We start from the raw sequence: 19211 nt of genomic DNA, 5'->3' as shown, positions 1-19211 counted from the left end.
TTGGAAGGGCAACGATCAATATGCGGAAGAAATTACTAACCTGGGACAAGAAACAAATGAAAAAGAAGGTAATGGAGCTGAGGAGAGGATGCTGCGCCTGAACCAGCATCGAGAAATTTCAAGAGAAGACTCCCTGGTTGTTGGTCGCGGGCAACGGGAAGGAAGCTCAGCCAGGAAGGAAAATATACGGAGATTCGAAAATGAAATAAAAAGGCAGAATTTCATGAAAGCTAAAGTACAGTTTAAAGAGAGTGGACATGCGGGAAGGAGACATGATCCGAGGTTACTGGCGATGAAAAAAGCTGCTGACGTCGGGACTCCCATGCCATCCCGTGCCTCACTCATCAGTCCACAGGTACAGTTTTATATTACCTCCCTTTTGTTTTAGGTTTATGAAATTTATCTATGTTTTATTGGTATTTTATATGTGTGAATGATCTTAAAAAGCGCCGCCATATGACCCTGTTGTCGCAGCGTCAGTAATCAATCAGTCAATGAAAAAGATGTAGAACGCATGGATATCATAATTACTTATTCGTAGTAAATTTCACTACATGTCATTCTTTTGGTAAGTATATTCGTAGTGAAATATTACCACTATGATTTAACAGCAACGCTTTACATAACATTTTCAGTATTATCATATAAATGGGTATATTTTTTCATTGCAAGACATCTTTGTTATCTCACCATTATCATTTGTTAATTTACTTTTGCATTTAACTATTGCAATTATGTCTAAATGCTGAATTATTTCACCTTTCTCAGTGGTTTTAGTTTTAAAGTTGTTCATACTTGCATCCCAGTTGTTACTTACATTGTTACTATTACTCTCTCTGATCACGCACCACCACATAAATTTCCTTCACATTTACACCAGTGCTCAAGACAGCAGTGTTTCATTCGTAACTTAACACTGTACAGTAACTTAAATTTTTCCACACGCTTACATTCAATCTCCTAACCGTAAATATTAGTTGTCTTCATCCGTCTGTTTCTGATCGCGTAATTATTTCATTTTGTATACTAACTGAACGTAACATATCCTAACATAACAATGAATATGATTTCTTTCCATTCATCTGTTCGTCACGGTGTTGCTTTCCACCTGCTCCTGTTGCACTGTGCTCCCTTCACCATGGAGGCAATGACGGGGAGTCTCAACGAAACAGAAGGTGAGCCTCATCTAGCTGAAGTGAAAGCTGGTCCGTAATCATAAACACTCGGGTTCGTTTAAGGTCTATTTCTTAAAGCCCATATAGACGATTACACAGGCTCAAATGGATGTTTTCTATATTAAATGATCAGAAATCTTGGTAGAATCGTATAAAGTCTTGAAAACCTTAATAGCTTCCACTATAAGCTGTCGAGATAGCGCTGAAACGGTTAGGAATACGGGTCTGTGAGATGAATTTATAGATCATAAGAATTCTTAAGAATTCACTGTATTTTTTATTGCTATTATCCTCATAAGTAGAATTTATCACACATTACAATTCAGCGTACTTGTTTGATCAAACATAAATCGTTATCTACATGACCATTATATCTCAATCATTACAATTTACTGTACTTGTATCGTTACTCTCATGCCCATAATTCATCACTCATTAGAAGATACTGTGCTCCTCTCTCATTACAGAAACTTATTTAATCACCTTTCTTTTCCTTTCATGCTGATTACACGTAACAGTTAAACAGTCACATCTCTTTTCCCTCATTGCAAAAATTTACTTATGAGTATTCGCTGTATCATCATATTTCTTTCCCTTCATGGCCGGATAACAGGTTTGAATAACAGTTCCGAGGTGGAGAAAGGTGACGCGGGCCAGTGCGGGACGGGGTACCTCTCCTGCCGAGACAACACCTGCTTCAGGGAGCACCGCGCCTGCGACATCTGGATGGACTGTCCTGATAACTCTGACGAGGATTATTGCAGTGAGTGGCAATGGATGAGAGTCGTTCATTGAACCATATTCCGAAACACTTCTGCGCCGCACCTCCACTGTTTCAAAATGCTCCAATTGAATTTACAAGGATTTTTAAGGATGTTTTTACGGCTTTAGTGATAGGTTACTGTAATGAACAAACACTCTTGAAAACCCGGCTCATAAATTTTGTGGCCTTTGAAAATAGTTGTGGTGAGAAAGCAAGACGTTTCTGAATTAGGGCCATTAGACTACTGATTAGTGTGTGTGTGTGCATTACCACTACTATACTTGTTTTCTCTGCAGCGTGCGGCGCAGGGGAATACAAATGTAAAGGCAAGGAGCTGATCTGCCTCTCCCCCAGCATGCTGTGTGACGGCGTGTGGCAGTGCCCTCTAGATGACGACGAGCACCACTGTGGTAAAGACTGACGTATTACTCGTATAGTACACATACATGCCAGTCAGACCCGCAGTGATTCCTTGATGGGAGGAGGATATTTGTCTGTTCGTCAGTATCTTTTTTCCCGTCTCTCTCTCTCTCTCTCTCTCTCTCTCTCTCTCTCTCTCTCTCTCTCTCTCTCTCTCCACACACACACACACACACACACACACACACCTGACCACCATTTCACCCAATAACCATCCTCCCCTCCTCCCCTGTGCACATTCCAGGGACGTGCCAGAAAGGGGGGTGGCGGTGTAACAGCGGCCAATGCATCCGAGACTACTTTCGCTGCGATCAAGTTACGGACTGCTTCGATCAGAGTGATGAAATGAACTGCGGTGAGTCGATGGTGATGGGGACTGGGCAAAATGTGTTGGTATAATGAGATGTGTCGATTACCTTTCCATATTAGCGTATCAGAAAAGTAGAGTACAGTATAGTATAGCTTAGTACACAGTGTAGATGACGACATTAAAAATTAGTGTTCGCCATTACTGCACAAACACACACACACACTCTCTCTCTACACACACACATACACCTAATCCCTATTTCACACAGTAGCAGTCCTCCTCTCAACTGCCTACAGAGAACAATACAAGTTGCGCACCAGAAGAGTTTTCGTGCGGCCAGCTGTGTGTGGCGAGTGCCTTCCTCTGTGACGGGCGGCAGGATTGTGTTGATGGCACCGACGAGCAGCAATGTGGTGGGTGTGCCTGGCAAACCATAATGCTCATCCTAAAGGTTTTGAATGTTGTCAGTTATAGAACTACACTTGGAAATTTAGTAATGGAGATGCTTTTCCTATCTTTTTTTTTTTTCCATCTTTCTTTTCTATCCCTTCTGTCCTCTTACTAAATCTCGAGCCAGAACAGTCAGGCTTTTACATCTACGGTGATCTCAGGTGAATGCAGAGAGGGCCTGTTCCAGTGCAGCGGCACTTGTCTCCCTCTACACCTACGATGTGACGGGGAGTACCACTGCCCTGACGGCGAGGATGAAGCTAACTGCAGTAAGTATGCTGCTAACACCCCAGTACTGGATAGATGAGAGGAAACGCCACAGGATAACTACTGCCTTGGTTGACAAAGACTACGGCAACAATGATGAAAAAACTATAAGATTGCCTGCTCATCCGTTCCGCAAGCTCATATTTTTCCAAGGATGCCTTTGTGTCTGTTGTTACTATGGTATGTGCTTACTGTGCATTCCTAAGATTTACGTTGCCTGCCATCACTCCCTTCAGGGCAACAAGTATAGTGAACTGGGTGGATTAGCATCACTTGTGTTAAATCTATTTTCTTATAAGTTTTCTGGACATGTATATAATTCCACTCATCATGGCACACTAGTCTGTATTCAGAAACACTCTGCTCTCTCACCACGACTATTTTCAAAGGCCACAGAGACGATTAGCCGGATTCCGAAGGATTCTCCCGTCAATAATGTAGAAATGTTGTTAATCTGTCACTAAAAAAAAAATAAATAAATAAAAAATAAAAAAATAAAAATAAAAAAATAAATAAATAAAAACCTGTGTAACTTTAACTAGAGGCTTTTGAAAGTAATGGAAGTGCGACGCAGAAGTGTTTCAGAATACGAACCATTTCCACAGCGGACGGAAGTGGGGAGTGTCCAGCAGACCACCTTACCTGCTACTCGTGGTTCTCTTACTACTGTCTGCATCCGGCCTTCTTCTGTGATGGGAGAAAGGATTGCACTTTTGGCTACGATGAGCAAGACTGCGGTAGGTGGGATGAGAACAGTAACTTACTGCGATGAGTGCAATAAGAAGAAAAAAACATCTGATGTCACCTTTGCGTAATGCTCTCATCAAGATATGCTCGTATACGTGTAAAGTAGAATAAGGTAGTGCAAACTTTTAACTGACTTTCCCCCATGTCCTCATTGTCAGTTTCCTTCTGTCATGTTCTCAGCAACACGATTCCGTAATACCACTTTGTTGCGGCACCAAAAATTAACCAACGAACACATCAATTAAACAGTCCATCAGTCTTAGCAGTACTTCAAATCAGTTCATCTTGAAGGCAAATAATATGCAATCCTATTCCATATGGCAACACATATCTTTTCATCACTACACATACATCATCAAAACTATGAAATCACAACTGAGTACTAAGCATCGGCATCCCTGAGTTAGGTGAAGACCAGGGTTATCCCAAGGGCGAACCATTCCCAAGCAGCACCACACTAACGCCCTTGTGACTCCTCGGGTTGTGGTTAGTTATTGATTGTCATGTAAAATCATGGTCACCATTTTGCTGTGCTTCATCTTTTTCTTTTTCTTTTTCATTTCCGAAATAGCAAGACAGATTTGGAGAAAGAAATCAGGGGAGACAGAGCTTGATAGAAAGACAGTTTTGTTAGGATGGTCCGGGATGTGAGTGGACAGGCAGTTGAGACACAACACGAGGAGGTTGCGGGAGACGTCCGTCCAACAGTGAACTCGTAAAGGCTGATAATGATATTGTATCTAATCATTATGTTTGTTATTATTATGATTACCTTTCTATTTTCAACGTCCTCGGCTTCTCGTTGCTTAATTCTTTTAGATTTCCTATAGTGACTAATACTATCACGCTCTTTATGTAAGTTAAATAATTAACTTACGTCTAATTATTTAATGCCTTACAGTGCTAAAGATTTTGTAATTAGTAGTGTTTTACTTTTACAATTCAACTTAGGTGAGTGTGGCGAGGGACTATTTCACTGCAAGGACGACACCTGCGTGCCTCTCCACCAGCGATGTGACGGCACTCACCACTGTCCAGATGGCGAGGACGAGAGGGAGTGCGGTAAGACATCCATATATTCTTATACAGATAGATTATCATTCTACCTTTGGCATCCATTTAACTATTAAGTGTCCCATTGGAGTGATGAGTAAGAATGTTGTCTTAACTTTGCGTAGGTTCCTCGTCGAATCCTGCATCATGTCAGAGTGCACCTATGAAGACGTCTGTAAACACACACACACACACACTGAGCCATGGATTATTTCACCAGAGAGATGCCTTGGAGGGAGTCATCACTGTGCAGCTGAGGGCGTGTGTCTCCCCGCCAGCAAGTTGTGTGATGGCCTGCAAGACTGCCGAGACGGTTCGGACGAGATCTGTGGTACGTCATGCACTTGTGTGTTGCAGCATTATTATTATTATTATTATTATTATTATTATTATTATTATTATTATTATTATTATTATCAGTAGTAGTAGTAGTAGTAGTAGTAGTAGTAGTAGTGGTAGTAATTTCGGCAGAGAAAAATAAACAAAAGAAAAGAAAAGATTTTAGCGTTATAACAACAAGAACATACTACTACTACTACTACTACTACTACTACTATTACTACTATGTAAAAGCAAAAATAACGGCGATGAACAATGTTAATGTTATCGTCAGCATTCATGTTATGGATTGTCTTCTTGAGAATGAAATAAGGAATTGAAAAAAAAAAGTTAATTTAGGTTCATTTAGGGTTTGTTACATTTATCTGTCTCTTTCCCGTGTCCCACAGGAGACTGCCCCGTAAACTACTCTGTCGTGTGTGGTGAGGGCCACTGCCTCCACAACATCCATCTTTGTGACGCTCATCGAGACTGTGGCAACGGGAAGGACGAACAAGGCTGTGGTGAGTTCAGTAGACTGGACAAAGACACAAAAATTAGGATGAACACACACACACACACACACACACACACACACACACACACACACACTTACCATTGTTAAATTTGGCAATTTGAGTAAAAAAAATCTGCCAGTTAATGCTTATTTCCATCACCATCTTTTAACGGTGTGTCGACGTTAGCAAGCAGTGACTGCTTGTATTGAAGAGCTGCCTGCTGTTCGCGTTTAACAAATGAACAAATGAAATAGTTGAACTGTCTGTTACAGACGATGTAACTGAAGCCAAGTTAAGTTCGAAATATATAATCCGAATATGAGTTATCACTTATAATTATTAGGGTCTTGGCTTACTTGTGCATCTTTGAGGTTGCGGTAACTTGAAATATGAATAATACTCAGCGAATTGTTAACAGTGGTGAAACATCATCTTTGCTGTTAAGGAATTATTACAAGCTTCTTATTTGAGTATGTGTGTTTTGATCCATTTCAGAGTCCTGCGCGGAGGGCCGAGTGCTCTGCCCTGGCGGCGACTCGTGCATCTACTCCTTCCAACTGTGTGACGGGAAGGTAGACTGCTTAAACGGCACAGACGAGCACGAGTGTGGTGAGTAGCGGTGTGCTGCGCGCCAGCTTCACATAATGTCCTTTCAACGTTTAATTAACTGCTGTCACTCTTTTAGTCAGATGCACACTAAAGCATCCCAAAACTTCAGGATTGTGTGGAGAGGACTATTTCGTGTGCAACGATTACACTTGCGTGCACCAAACGTTTCGCTGTGACGGCATCGACGACTGTAATGACGCAGAAGACGAAAAGCATTGCGGTGCGTTCAGTGAAAGTCATTGGATGGCGAGTTTTGAGTCCAAGGGTTTCTATTTTGTTTACTTTTTTAAAGTTATTAAGAATTTTGTGTTAAATCCTTGATTTGATGCTGCTTTGGTAATTATTCGTCTGTTTATGGTTTGCAGTCTTATGATATTAAGGATGGAATAGTATTGATTATGAGTAATAATAGTTCATTGTTATTTACCAGATTAAATATAAAGTATCTTCTGAAAAGGTGAAGTAAATGAACAAACTAAAAACTACATTTGCCAAAACACAGTCTGTGGCAAGAGTACACTGTAAGAAATCTTGGCGGTTTGCATTAAGGCTGTGACAACACCCACAGAACAATGTCCTGAGGGTGTGATGCGGTGCAGAGAGGGGCGATGTATTGACTCAACCCGTCGTTGTGATGGTTTCGCTGACTGTGACGGTATTGAAGACGAGAGGAACTGCAGTAAGTACTCGAGGAATGAGAATGATGAAAAATAATTTGAAGTAATTTCACGTCACTGTGTCTTTTATTAATTACCCTGTTATGCGTTTTGTAGCTGGCTGTAAGCTGGGAGTGCTTTGTGAAGGCCTGCTGTCCAGTTATTGCGTTCCGCTGGAGCAAATGTGCGACGGACGAGCCGATTGCGGAAGTGGAGCAGATGAGTTGCTGTGCGGTGAGTCTCGAAGCATCACAGGCGTCGTCATATGAACGTGTTTGTTAGGAGACATTTTGTACGAAAGTCAGTCTTTATCTGTAACACAGCGGAGTGCCTGATTCCAGATTTATTTTAAATGGAGACGACTATTAGCCAAAGTGTCGTTACTTCCACATCATGTCTATTACTGCTTTACAAACGCTTCTTAGAGGCAGTATCTGTGAGCATCCCAATACTCTGTGGATTGTCAAACTACAGCATTGAGTGATGACGGCCTAAGTCAGCAGTGTGGAAGCCTCATCGTACAAGGATAATCAGGAGTAAAGTGCAGTGAACAATGAACAAAGGAGTTTTATCTATGGACTCCTCGCAGCGGGAACACTTTTGTAGCAACGAGAGGAATTGAATGAATATACTGAAGAGGACTTAACCCGCAGTAAATGAGGGGACAGGGACGTGCGACATCACAGGTTTCCCTTTCTTGTGAAGATGAGGTCGAGTTTGTTTCGAGAGGCCTACGGTTATTGAGCACTGCAGAGGCAGACAGACCTCCAAAAGTGGCACTTCAATCCTTACACCAAGCTGCAATGACTGAAGATTCCTCGTTTGCATGCCAATCGGTTCATGAATACAAAAGAAGAGCAAGGTGTTCTCTACTGTATAATATGTTGATTCGAATCACCAATCACCGATGTTCGAAAATCCACCTTTATATAGTCTTGAAACTGTTACTCTTTTAGTAAATCTCGAACTAATATATATATATATATATATATATATATATATATATATATATATATATATATATATATATATATATATATATATATATATATATATATATATATATATATATATACAGACTTGCAGCTGAATATAAATCATTTGAAACATGTACACAATGACTATTTTACGAGTCTAAGGATTGCTGACTACAGTAAAGCATTTGTTCTTTGCACTTTTGTATGTTGTCCAGTTAGAGTATGAAAACTGTAATGTAATTTGAATGTTTTTATCTAATGTATTCGTGGTGCACTCCGCTTGCAAGACAATGTTTGTGACTTCCTATAACTTAGTCCATAATACTGGTTTACTCTCCAGATTAATGTACCGCTCTTTCTTTTCAACGGATACTGTACTTGCAGAGGAGTACGTGGAGAACTGTCCGGGACTCGACTTCAAGTGTGATGACGGCACGTGTGTGGCGGCAAGGTACAGGTGTGACGGGGAGAGAGACTGCTCCAGTGGCGAGGACGAAGTGAACTGTGGTATGTGTGATGAAATGTTTAATTCTTCGCAGCATGTGGGATGTAATGAGAAGAATGGAGGTCTGATTTTCATAAAAATAAATAAATTAATTAATAAATAAATACAATAAAATAAATAAATAAAGATGTAGTGAGGCAACAGACAGATACAGAAACATTGAGACAGACAGGTGGACAGACAGACAGATAGACACACAGATAAATAGACAGACACAGATAGATAGATATATAGATGAATAGATAGATCGATAGATAGATAAATAGATAAATGATAGATAGATGATTAGATAAAGAGAACACATCTTGAAGCTCTACAAAGTCAGCCCTCTGGCGAAGCACCATCAATATATGAGTAAATCGACTGGCTAACTGACTGATTACTAAGTGGCAACTGCAGGGACACTTTTTATTTTTTTTCTTTATGCTGATGGAAGCAGCCGTGGTTCTGTACTGTGCTACCGCGTGCACAGGAGCCGATGTGTCCTCAGGCACACGGGTTCGAATCCTAATTAGGTATGGCGTCCACTCATCATCAGGGGAACACGGACGTAAAAACAGAAAAAAAAAAAATCTCCGTAGACTTACACAACTGGGAAATCTAAGGGACGTGGAAATAAACTTTGAATATACTTTTGGGGAAACTCTAACCTGGTATACGAAATGCATGAAAAAAAAAAGAAAGAAAGAAAGAAAGAAAACTAGAGAAGTATTTCGACAGCATAGAAAAGTGACAATCCTCAGTCATCACTCAGGCTTATACCAGGCTGGAGTACACACATTCATACGTATCCGGACTGAAGGGTCAATTTTCTCCAAAGTTTCATTAAAATCCACCGCAATGGAATTTTAAAATAACTTGGAAAGATTACAAGTCCTGCAATATTCTGTTTTTCCCTCAGACACGTGTGCCGGTGGCGCACACTACTGTGCAGACGACACATGCATTGCCGCCCACCACCTGTGTGGAGCAGACTGTATCGCACCATCGGAGGAACAGAACTGCAGTAAGTATTAAAAAGTAATTACCTACGTTTCTCTGGTACACTTATTCTAGCAGCAGTTATTTAAACACTGGTATTTGTCGACAACTTTCAGCTTTAGAATAAGTCACAAATGTTGACAACGACACGTTTATATCATAGGAAATAATCATATTGGATGAATAATACAATCTGCAGTTGACAGTAATTTTCTCAGTGAGATTAATCAAATTTTGTATTACTATAATACCATGATAATAGGTATCACAACTGTTACTCGAAAAAGCAGAGAAACGGTTAATAGTAGTTGTGCTAATAGTTATAGAAAATAATAGTAATAATAATAATAATAATAATAATAATAATAATAATAATAATAATAAGAAGAAGAAGAAGAAGAAGAAAATCACTGAAAATTAAGCCTCCAATTCTTTACCAAAATAATTCTATAACTACGGTCCCTTCAAAATTATTTTTTATGCTTCGTAAATTTCTAAATCATCACCGTCTGCTTAAACTCTTGTTTCTTTGCCATCAGCATCCGCGGCCGAGGAGTGTCCCGCAGGGCTGGTGTGGTGCGGGACGGGGAACTGCATCAACCCTCGTTTTCTGTGCACTGAGCCGTGGTCGTCCTCGCCTTGCCCTGATGACTTACGACGCCAATACTGTGGTTCGTATCAGCTTTCTCTCTCTCTCTCTCTCTCTCTCTCTCTCTCTCTCTCTCTCTCTCTCTGTATACTAATTATACTGTTGGGAGCAGATGATGTGACATCGCTGCCCGTGGTGCACAACCTGCGTAGTCAGTGCAGCCAACAATACCGGGAAGTGGTTCGTCTTCGAGAGAGATCTGTTGTCAGCCCTGCTCATCCTCAGCAAGATATTTGCGGTATAGTGTGTGTGTGTGTGTGTGTGTGTGTATAATGTAAATAAATCTAACGAGCAAGTATTTACCAAGATGAAAGTTGGTATCATTAAACTATTAAAAAAGAAAACTAAAGTCATCCTTCTCATATTTCGAACACTTCATTTTTTTTTATAAATAACTTCTCAGCATAGTTAATATAAAAGTTAGTGAAGAATGAAACAAACTCCCTCCGAACAATATTGGATACTCAATGCGCAGAGATACGCATGATTAAACATATTTTAAAGTAGCTTCCCGTACAGATGACTATATGGAGACTGTCGACTGGAGTGTTATCTGCCAGATGGGGATCTTCTGCGACCACTACGGGTGTTACGACGACCACCTCAGAAGTGAGCTCTGGAACCGCATTCTCAAACGTTTCGATGTCTTGTCTTGACTACTTGTAACAGTCTTCAAGTGGATTTTATAGGGAATTTCAAGATTATTTTCATAATCATAGTGATGGCTTAACAAAAAGTATTTTCTCTTTTATAATCTAATAAAAAACAGAGCCCCAGAGAACACTACCTATCATCTCTGTGTTCTTTCGAAATAATCCTAATGGGAGACTCAAGTGTTTTAAAGCATGGGCCACTGACACAATCAGTAGCAACTAGCATCACACAGATATGCCTTTAATAAATGCTGTACTGTGGCAGGTTATCAGGAGAGCACGCCTAGACCTGGTTTGCAGTGCTCCAAGTGTGGGGGCACTACTGATCTCTGCTGGCCCTCCAGATGTGAGTGTGGGAAGTCCATGCATAAGAGACGCCATGTGTCCCTTGGCGACTTGGCGGCGGGACCCGAACTTGCTGGTGTTGTTATGGCTGACCACTGTCCATTGGTGTCTAATACGTGGATGCACGGTTGCAGTGATCATTATTGTTGAATGAGTTTTAATTACTTGTTTGTTATCTTGATTTTGGTTGTTTAATTAAATCATATATTTTTATTCTATTAGTTTAGATTTTTTGCGTTGGTAGTAGTAGCAGCAGTAGTACTAGTAGTAACAATGATAATACTTTTAGTGTTGTCATTGGTATTGGTGCTGTTGTTATTGCTGTGGTTTATATTCTGAACCTTAACTGATCCTTCCCTTCCTGATTAGTTCTGGATTTTCGTTTCGTTTCTCACACCTCTATTGTCTTCTGTCTTGTGCAGGGGCGGACGACTGGCGGGCGGGTCGGCTGGAGCAGACCACACTGAAGCTGATGCTGCTTCGCCAGAGGGCTGACTTTGCAGACCTTCAAGAAGTGTTCTCTACCCCTGCCGCCGACCAACGTCTCTACTCCCTTCCCCCTGAGAGCCTCGTTTACTCTTGTTCACTCGACAACAATCCCTGCGACTATCGGTTGGTTGGCACTATGTTCATTGTCCCTGCTTGCTGATTTAGTTGGTGTATTCCAGATTTGTATGTGGTTGCCTGTTCTTTGTGATATTTTTTTTTCTATTTCCAAGTCGCTTCATAACTGATTAGATAAATCCATCTCCTCATTATATTATATCATATTACATCATAATCAACGTTGGCCACTTCGATGCAGAATAAAACTCACGTTTTCTGACATATGTACTGCACGTATGTACGTGCACAAAGGAGGACATGAAAAATTGGGATTTATTGGCCGTTTTGTTCATGACATATATGACATATGTTCTTCCATAAAGGGATGCATCACTTGGTGTTGTTCTGGCCCAAAGGACAACATTCTTGGTCCACTCTTTGGATAGTGTAGTATTGCATTTGTTTTCGTACCCGACCACTATACAGTTGCTGCACCTCGATGTTCCAAGCATATCACCTCGATGTTCCAAGCTATCGATGGTGTTGCCACCTCACACCATTACTGGTTCGTGATGAATCACGAACCTCGCCCTGGAAAAAAACGAAGATGAAGCTGTTGGCCACCAGAGATGCTTGTACTGCTTCTTCGACTTTACTGGACGGGACGTCCAGTAAAGTATACGGGTGTTTTTTTTTCTTTCTTTCTTTTTTCACACATACACACACACACACACACACACACACACACATTTTCCTGACGACTCACGTCTCCGTCATTGAGATTAACCCCGAGTCCTTCCCCATTTCACATTTCTTGAGAGAATCAGTCACCCTGTATTGTTAAGTGCTTTTTTAGAATTATTGATATCTGACAAAGTTTTGTTTGCAGATGGTTCTTCACGTGGCCCAGTGACACGCACGGCATGTGCTACACCTTCAACGCAAGACACAGCGACAACCTCACCCTCCTCCGCCCGCCGGCCACCACCGCTCACGTGGGGCCCAAGGTAGTGCTGCTGTGCCTCTAGTGGTGCTGGTGTGGCTCTCTTCTCTAATTTATTGACTTCACGACCTTAATAACTTAGCAAACTTCTGAACTTGCCAAGTGCAGACTTTCTATTCGCTCTCCCCGTTATTTTGTCTACCTTACTAATATAAGCGTAACCAATATTGTCATCCCCAAATCTTTCACTAGTAAACAGAGCAGAGTTCTACGTATACGTGGAACTCTGCTTTTTTTCTTCGCAGGTCGATCTATTTCAAAAGAGTGATATGAAGATGTCCCTGTTACTAAATTGTTCTGGTTCTTCTTCTTCTTCTTCTTCTTCTTCTCCTTCTTCTTTCTCATTTTTTTCTTTTTCTTTTCTTTCTTCTTTCTTTTTTTCTTCTTTCTTCTTTTTTCTCCTCGTTCCCCTTCTCCTTCTTCTTCGTCTTCTCTTTCTCCTTCTCTTTCTCTTTCTTTCTTTGCTTTTCCTTTTTCTCTCTATCTTCAGTTTCTCCTCATCATCATAGTAATGGCGTCACTGATCCTCTCTTGTCCTCTTCACAAAAGTTTCTCCTTCACTTCCCCACTCTGACATCTCTTTGAAGTTGCCTCTTTTTTACAGTCCCTACACCTCTTCCTCGTCCTGCCTCGCATGCTCCCATGCACCCCATACCCAGATCAGTAGTGCTACACAGGTCAAATGCATCATAACTTACTGAATCAACAGTTTCCTTTCACACTGCCTTCAAGAGCTCGTTTTGTTTCAGAATGGACTTCGCTTAGCGCTCACTGTCCACCCCGGCCTGTCACTGCTGTCACCTGAGGTGGGGCTGCGGGTGGTGGTTCACAATCCCTACCACTTGCCGGTGCCAGATGAGCAGGGATTCAATGTGGGGCCCGGTGCCTCCTCCGTTTCTGTCAGCCGGGTGAGTGTACGGTTCTGTATCATTTTCTGTAAAGAGCATACTACACATACATATGCACTGTAAAAAATAACGATAAGGATAATAATAACAATTATAATAATAATAATAATAATAATAATAATAATGAAATAAAAGTAACGCGTGATTTCGTAGCTTAGAAAAATATAAGATTCGTGAATGAATGGAATAAGATAAATGTAAGTCTGACATATTCACACACACACACACACACACACACACACACACACACCTCAATTTATATGCGAATGTACATAAACGTTGCCATTCTTTTCCACCCAGACCATAAACCGACGTCTTGGAAAACCTCACTGGTTGTGTGGTGAGGACCCTCCCTCCGTGCCTCAATACTCCACCACGGTACTTGCACCTTTCATGCTGTTTCCCTTAACCCTTCGACTGTCAGTGACTCTACATCACTTGTTATTTCACTCAAGTAGCTTAATACGATTTAAATTGGCAAGAATAAAGTTACAGGAGGTAAAAGGTTTGAAGTGCATCGTCACTCACTTTGTTGTTAGCGGTGTCTTGAAATCATTATCTAAAAATTAGCTGGAAGAAAAGTCAGAGCAGTTAAAGAGTTTAGCCTCTACTCTTTTCTTTCCGGCATGTAAGAGACAGTTTGCAGCTTTAGAGTGTATTCAACGCACATTCTTGCTATATCTTATTAATGGATTGCTATAAATCTACACTTTTCGTTATAATGTTACGTAAATTGTCCCCATGTAGTAACTTAGCTTATGAAAATATATACCTAGTCACCTTTATACAAACTTCTCATCAAAACGTTTCATTCTGTAAAAAAATAAATAAATATTTAGTCTTTTCATTCTTTTTCGAAATCTGCTAACTTCTGTATTTCCTAAAGTAATGCATCACCGTAGCTAAAAATGCCTGTGGTGGCATAACAACACAAACTATGAGAATGAGGATGGCTGGAAAAGTAGTAACAAGAAGCTGTTTACCATTGACCTTATCTGTATACGTAAGATATTACTGATGCCGTAGTGGGCGTGACAGGTGTGCAGGCAAGTGTGTGTGGAGCGCGAGAAGAGAGATCGCTGTGGGTGCGGGGAGGGAGCCAGCCCGGTGCATGACGAGCTGCCGCCGCCGCCGTTGGGCCTCTGCTCCCGCCAGAACGCTACACAAAGTAAGTCATCGCGCACACTTTTCACATATACTGATGTCGGGATGAGTGCACCATGAGAGATTGTTGGCGGGGAGTGAACAGCTGGTAAGATACTCGTACAATATTCTTTAAACACTTCTGCCCGCACCTCGAGCACTTTCAAAAGGCTCTCGCTGAAGTGACATGTTTTTTCTTAAGGATGTTTGTTCTAATGACAGATTAATAAGATTTGTATAGTTTTAACAGGAGAAACAATCTTGAAAACCCAGCTAATCTCTGTGGCCTTAGGGCAAACACGAGTCTGGTAATGGTGTGCAGTAAACCAGGAGCGTTGGCGTAGGGCAGTTGCGCAACCTATCCTAGGCCTCTATTATGCGTATAAGGTGACCAGTTCCTTTCTCCGCCGCCTTCAAATTCTTACTCACAGCTGTCCGGTACTCATTCTAAGGCTGAGTGACCTGAACCTTTGCGTGTACGGGAGCAGCACTCCATACATCCAAGGATAGGAGCCCTACATAAAATTAGCAGCTAGAAATAAGAAAAGTATTGGCGGAAGAAAAGTACTGGCGGAGGTGGCACAGGGCACCCAACTTCATGAAAACTGTTCCAGCCAGAGACGATATTTAAAAATGTGTATTACTTCACCCCACTCCTTCTTCAGAACTCTGCATGGAATTGGTGCAAGCAGACTACCTGAGCGGGCTTCTCCAGTGTGACTGTCCAGTGGCTTGCAGGTCAGTTGATTGAACGTTGTCCACAACACTGACGCCAATGCTGAAAACAAAGAAAAGAAAAATTTTGATTTGCTCACAAGCTACAGAGGCGGTTAGACAGGTCCTCATGGATGTCTTTTCCATTGATAGTGCAGAATACTTGCTAAACTATCACCAACATCATACAAATACCCTTGAAAACAGACAGAATATTTACTAGATTATATTTGTAATAGTTGAGATAAGATGCCGAAATGTTTGAGTCTGATTCCATGCCCACTTCCATCCTCTCGTCATGTTGTCCTTTGTGTCCCGCGGGGCAGAGAGACGGAGTACCACACGCAGGTCACCTCTAGTCACATCAACAACCAATATTATGATTTCCTACACCAATTTAGGAAACCCGACACTAATTTGTGTTCAAGGTGAGCACTCTCTCTCTCTCTCTCTCTCTCTCTAGAAATATGTCTGGCCATGTTTATTCACACAGTTAAGACACTGAACATATCCTCGCGCTCAGCATCACTCTAGTTCACTGATTATAAAAGCCAAAGCGTATGTTCTGGATACGCAAAGTGTGTTGCCCGCATCTGCAAACAACAACAGTATCAATGTACGCACTATAAACTATAACATTGCTGATGCACTGAGGCTAACAATCCAGTCAGCTAATACCATCTAAAGAGGCAACCTTTTGGCTTATTGCTAAAGGAACGAGCATCAGCGTTATTATCACAACAAACACACCGTCCTCCACGACAGACGCCATACCTTTTTATTAGCATTGTCTTTTGCAACAGGACAGCAGAGATGGCGGCGCTTCACGTGTACTTGGACTCCGCTTCCTACCAGCTGATTGAGGAGAGTCCCACCTATACGGTTCGTGTGTGCATAGTGAGAGCACGGAGCGTACACTAAGCTCGAGCACATTACTTGTTTCATCAGCGCTAAGCCCACTTGCCTCCCTCCCATTGTCTCGAACATCCTACCCCATGCCACACTCATATTCTCAGTCCTCTCATGGCTACCTCCACGTCGAGTGTTCATCACAGACTCCATTACTCGTATTGCTCCATTATTCATTACTGCAACAGTTTTTCTTTCCTCCACAGTGGGACACGCTTCTCAGCAACCTTGGAGGTTCGCTGGGGCTGTTCGTGGGTGTGTCCATGGTTAGCATCATGGAGGTATTGGAGCTGTTTTTTGACATATTCCTCCTCGCCCTGCGCAGACCACCACGCATGCGGCATCCACCCGCCAATGAAAGAAAGGGCACCGTCGACAGCAGGAGGGTGTCACCTACTTACTCTCTTTCATCGTCGGCGAAAAAGGATTTGATTACTTTTCCAAACATCAAACGTATTTCCCCATATATGAGTCCGTCTCGTTCTGTTTCTTCTAACAGACTCTTGCGGTCAGCAGTTACGTCCTCGAACAACGACCAGGCATCAAAAGATGCAGTTATTTCTAGGACCCCTGCTCATACCGACGTCATAGATAGAAACCTGAAGGCGGTAAAGAAAGAACTGGAATATATCAGTAAGTAAACTAGTGAATAACCTATAAACTAAGCACACAAATATAGAGAGAGATAAATCAGTTAGGAATGAAGTGAAAAGATAAATGAGCATTGTCAAGCGTAACACGCAAAAACATGTCTTGTTCAGCTACACGTACATGTGCTATTATTGTCCATGAACACTTCTGATAATATATTTTGAACTTAATTTTCTGGATCTAGTATGCAGCATGCCAGTACAGTATATTATTTCGCTTTGTCAGAAGATACTGAACCGGAAAGTCCCCTCTGGCGGCGAGATAAGGAAGGATCCTTCATTCTCACACCAAGAAGTGCCTTCAGCGCTCTCTTCCTGAGCCACCACACATGACTTCCTCGGCATGCAGTCAGCGTAATGGGGGAAGATAAAAAAAAAATCTTAAATATGACTTACTGAATTTTGTGAAAGACAGCGGAGGTGGCGGCGCTACAGGCGCACCTGCACGCCGCCTCTTGCCAGCTTTGTCCGCATGATACGTTGAATCTTAGATCTGTCTATCTGTGTGTTTGTCTGTCTCACGTATAATCCTTTAGGGACTGACACCTCAGTGGCCCCCTCCCGTTTTTCTTTTTTTTTTTCTTTTTGTTGTCCTTGGCCAGTGCCCCTCTTATATGAGACAAAAAAGTTAATTCTAGCACAGTGACGTGTTTTCCTGGTCTCGTCACCACTCGTGGGTGACTACAGAGGGTTACTTTTGTACATAAACGCCTGACTTATTTTGAAGGTTGCTGCCGTATTCCGCTTCAGGGGCGGCATCCGCCTCCCCAACGGAGGGAGCGCGGTGAGTTGGCTCAGGTTCACCTATAGGCCTGGATCTGTTTTCATCTGCTGTTTTCATTGATTTGACTGGTCTGCTGACTGACTAGAGCTGCTTATTCAAGAAGCTAATATAATCCTTGCTGGCATCGGTTGGTAATAAGATAAATTTCGTAAAGAATATTTTCACTACAAAATCCTTTTCTGCATTAATTTTTGTACATCTTGGAACAGTGTCAAACTGGATATATGTATTTTATCGTTATCACGAAAGTTGAAGAAGTGTTAAATTCATCAAAAGTAGATACTTACTTGAACTACATTCATGTGGTATGACTCTACAACTATTTACTTTCTTCTCCTCCACCAGGGTGCTCTATCAGCAGTCAGTAATCGCTATGCTCCTCCGTCCATAGTATTCGGTCTTCGCCCATAGCTGCCTCGCTTCCCTATAACATGTGCGTGCCCGCTTCCGCTTCCCAACTTTTTTTTTCTTCTTTTACGCTTCTTATCACAAAGTGTAGTCTTCATACACTTTAATCTATATAAGAAAATTTGTACAACATGAATAATGATTTTCTTCTCTCGATTATCTGTTTTAATGAGATGATGCAATATTTCGAATAATGATAATTTGTTGGTGCCCAATAAATGTATGAAATGTATGAACTTTAGATGAACACTACCTGAGTGACTAATCTGGGCAGTGGAATGTGTAAATAGGAAACAATGCGAAGACAGCTGGTCGGGGCTTCCCAGGTGTCTCGGCGTTGACGGGAATGGCAGGTGGTCATGAGCCAGAAGGAACACATGTCAAGCTGAAAGGTTTTACTCTCACTTGTTCTTTTTATTATCAGCATATCGCCAAATAAAATGCATAGAAAAAAAAAAGTTTCTGTAGTAGTTCCAAGCACAAAGTAAAATACTCACAGTCCATTGATAAATTGTAGCCATTTGATGTGGGATGTTTCCATAATTCCATGATTAAATAGGCTATATATTAAAAAAAAGGGAGACTAGCGTTGGGAATAGATAAAGAAAAAAAAAAACGTGGGTGATGAAGCAAAGCCAACGCAAATACATTTCAGCAGTATTGCTTGGTGTGCAGAAATTATTAGGGAACCAAAGGGTATGACACTTAGCGCGGAGATTAGTTATTGTAGAACAAAAAAAATATAAATAA

General features: G+C 41.4%; 2 protein-coding genes across 2 annotated transcripts in view; one reads left to right on the top strand and one right to left on the bottom strand.

Moving 5' to 3' along the window:
* Positions 1-18648, top strand: part of LOC135108472 (uncharacterized) — a 20857-nt gene extending 2209 nt beyond the window's left edge. The window contains exons 2-32 of the mRNA XM_064019517.1: positions 1-355; positions 1145-1175; positions 1789-1938; positions 2235-2348; positions 2603-2713; positions 2965-3081; positions 3280-3387; positions 3991-4122; positions 5084-5194; positions 5406-5516; positions 5914-6027; positions 6517-6630; positions 6740-6850; positions 7199-7309; positions 7404-7520; positions 8648-8770; positions 9670-9774; positions 10289-10420; positions 10511-10636; positions 10918-11007; positions 11317-11397; positions 11819-12008; positions 12832-12949; positions 13695-13853; positions 14154-14231; positions 14892-15021; positions 15662-15734; positions 16037-16138; positions 16514-16592; positions 16826-17252; positions 17496-18648. The exon at positions 1-355 is cut by the window's left edge and continues 757 nt beyond it. Of these exons, the coding sequence (XP_063875587.1) occupies positions 1-355; positions 1145-1175; positions 1789-1938; positions 2235-2348; positions 2603-2713; positions 2965-3081; positions 3280-3387; positions 3991-4122; positions 5084-5194; positions 5406-5516; positions 5914-6027; positions 6517-6630; positions 6740-6850; positions 7199-7309; positions 7404-7520; positions 8648-8770; positions 9670-9774; positions 10289-10420; positions 10511-10636; positions 10918-11007; positions 11317-11397; positions 11819-12008; positions 12832-12949; positions 13695-13853; positions 14154-14231; positions 14892-15021; positions 15662-15734; positions 16037-16138; positions 16514-16592; positions 16826-17252; positions 17496-17602 (4027 nt within the window). The 3' untranslated portion in view covers positions 17603-18648. The remainder of the gene's footprint in view (positions 356-1144; positions 1176-1788; positions 1939-2234; positions 2349-2602; positions 2714-2964; positions 3082-3279; positions 3388-3990; positions 4123-5083; positions 5195-5405; positions 5517-5913; positions 6028-6516; positions 6631-6739; positions 6851-7198; positions 7310-7403; positions 7521-8647; positions 8771-9669; positions 9775-10288; positions 10421-10510; positions 10637-10917; positions 11008-11316; positions 11398-11818; positions 12009-12831; positions 12950-13694; positions 13854-14153; positions 14232-14891; positions 15022-15661; positions 15735-16036; positions 16139-16513; positions 16593-16825; positions 17253-17495) is intronic.
* The window catches only part of LOC135108518 (uncharacterized), a 46359-nt gene that overhangs the window by 11999 nt on the left and 15149 nt on the right, over positions 1-19211 (bottom strand). The window contains exon 2 of the mRNA XM_064019621.1: positions 15694-15774. The gene's annotated coding sequence lies outside the window, so the exon portion shown is untranslated. The remainder of the gene's footprint in view (positions 1-15693; positions 15775-19211) is intronic.

Source organism: Scylla paramamosain, chromosome 2 (genome assembly GCF_035594125.1).
Source record: "Scylla paramamosain isolate STU-SP2022 chromosome 2, ASM3559412v1, whole genome shotgun sequence".
NCBI lineage: Eukaryota > Metazoa > Arthropoda > Malacostraca > Decapoda > Portunidae > Scylla > Scylla paramamosain.
This window is presented reverse-complemented; position numbering and strand designations above follow the sequence as displayed.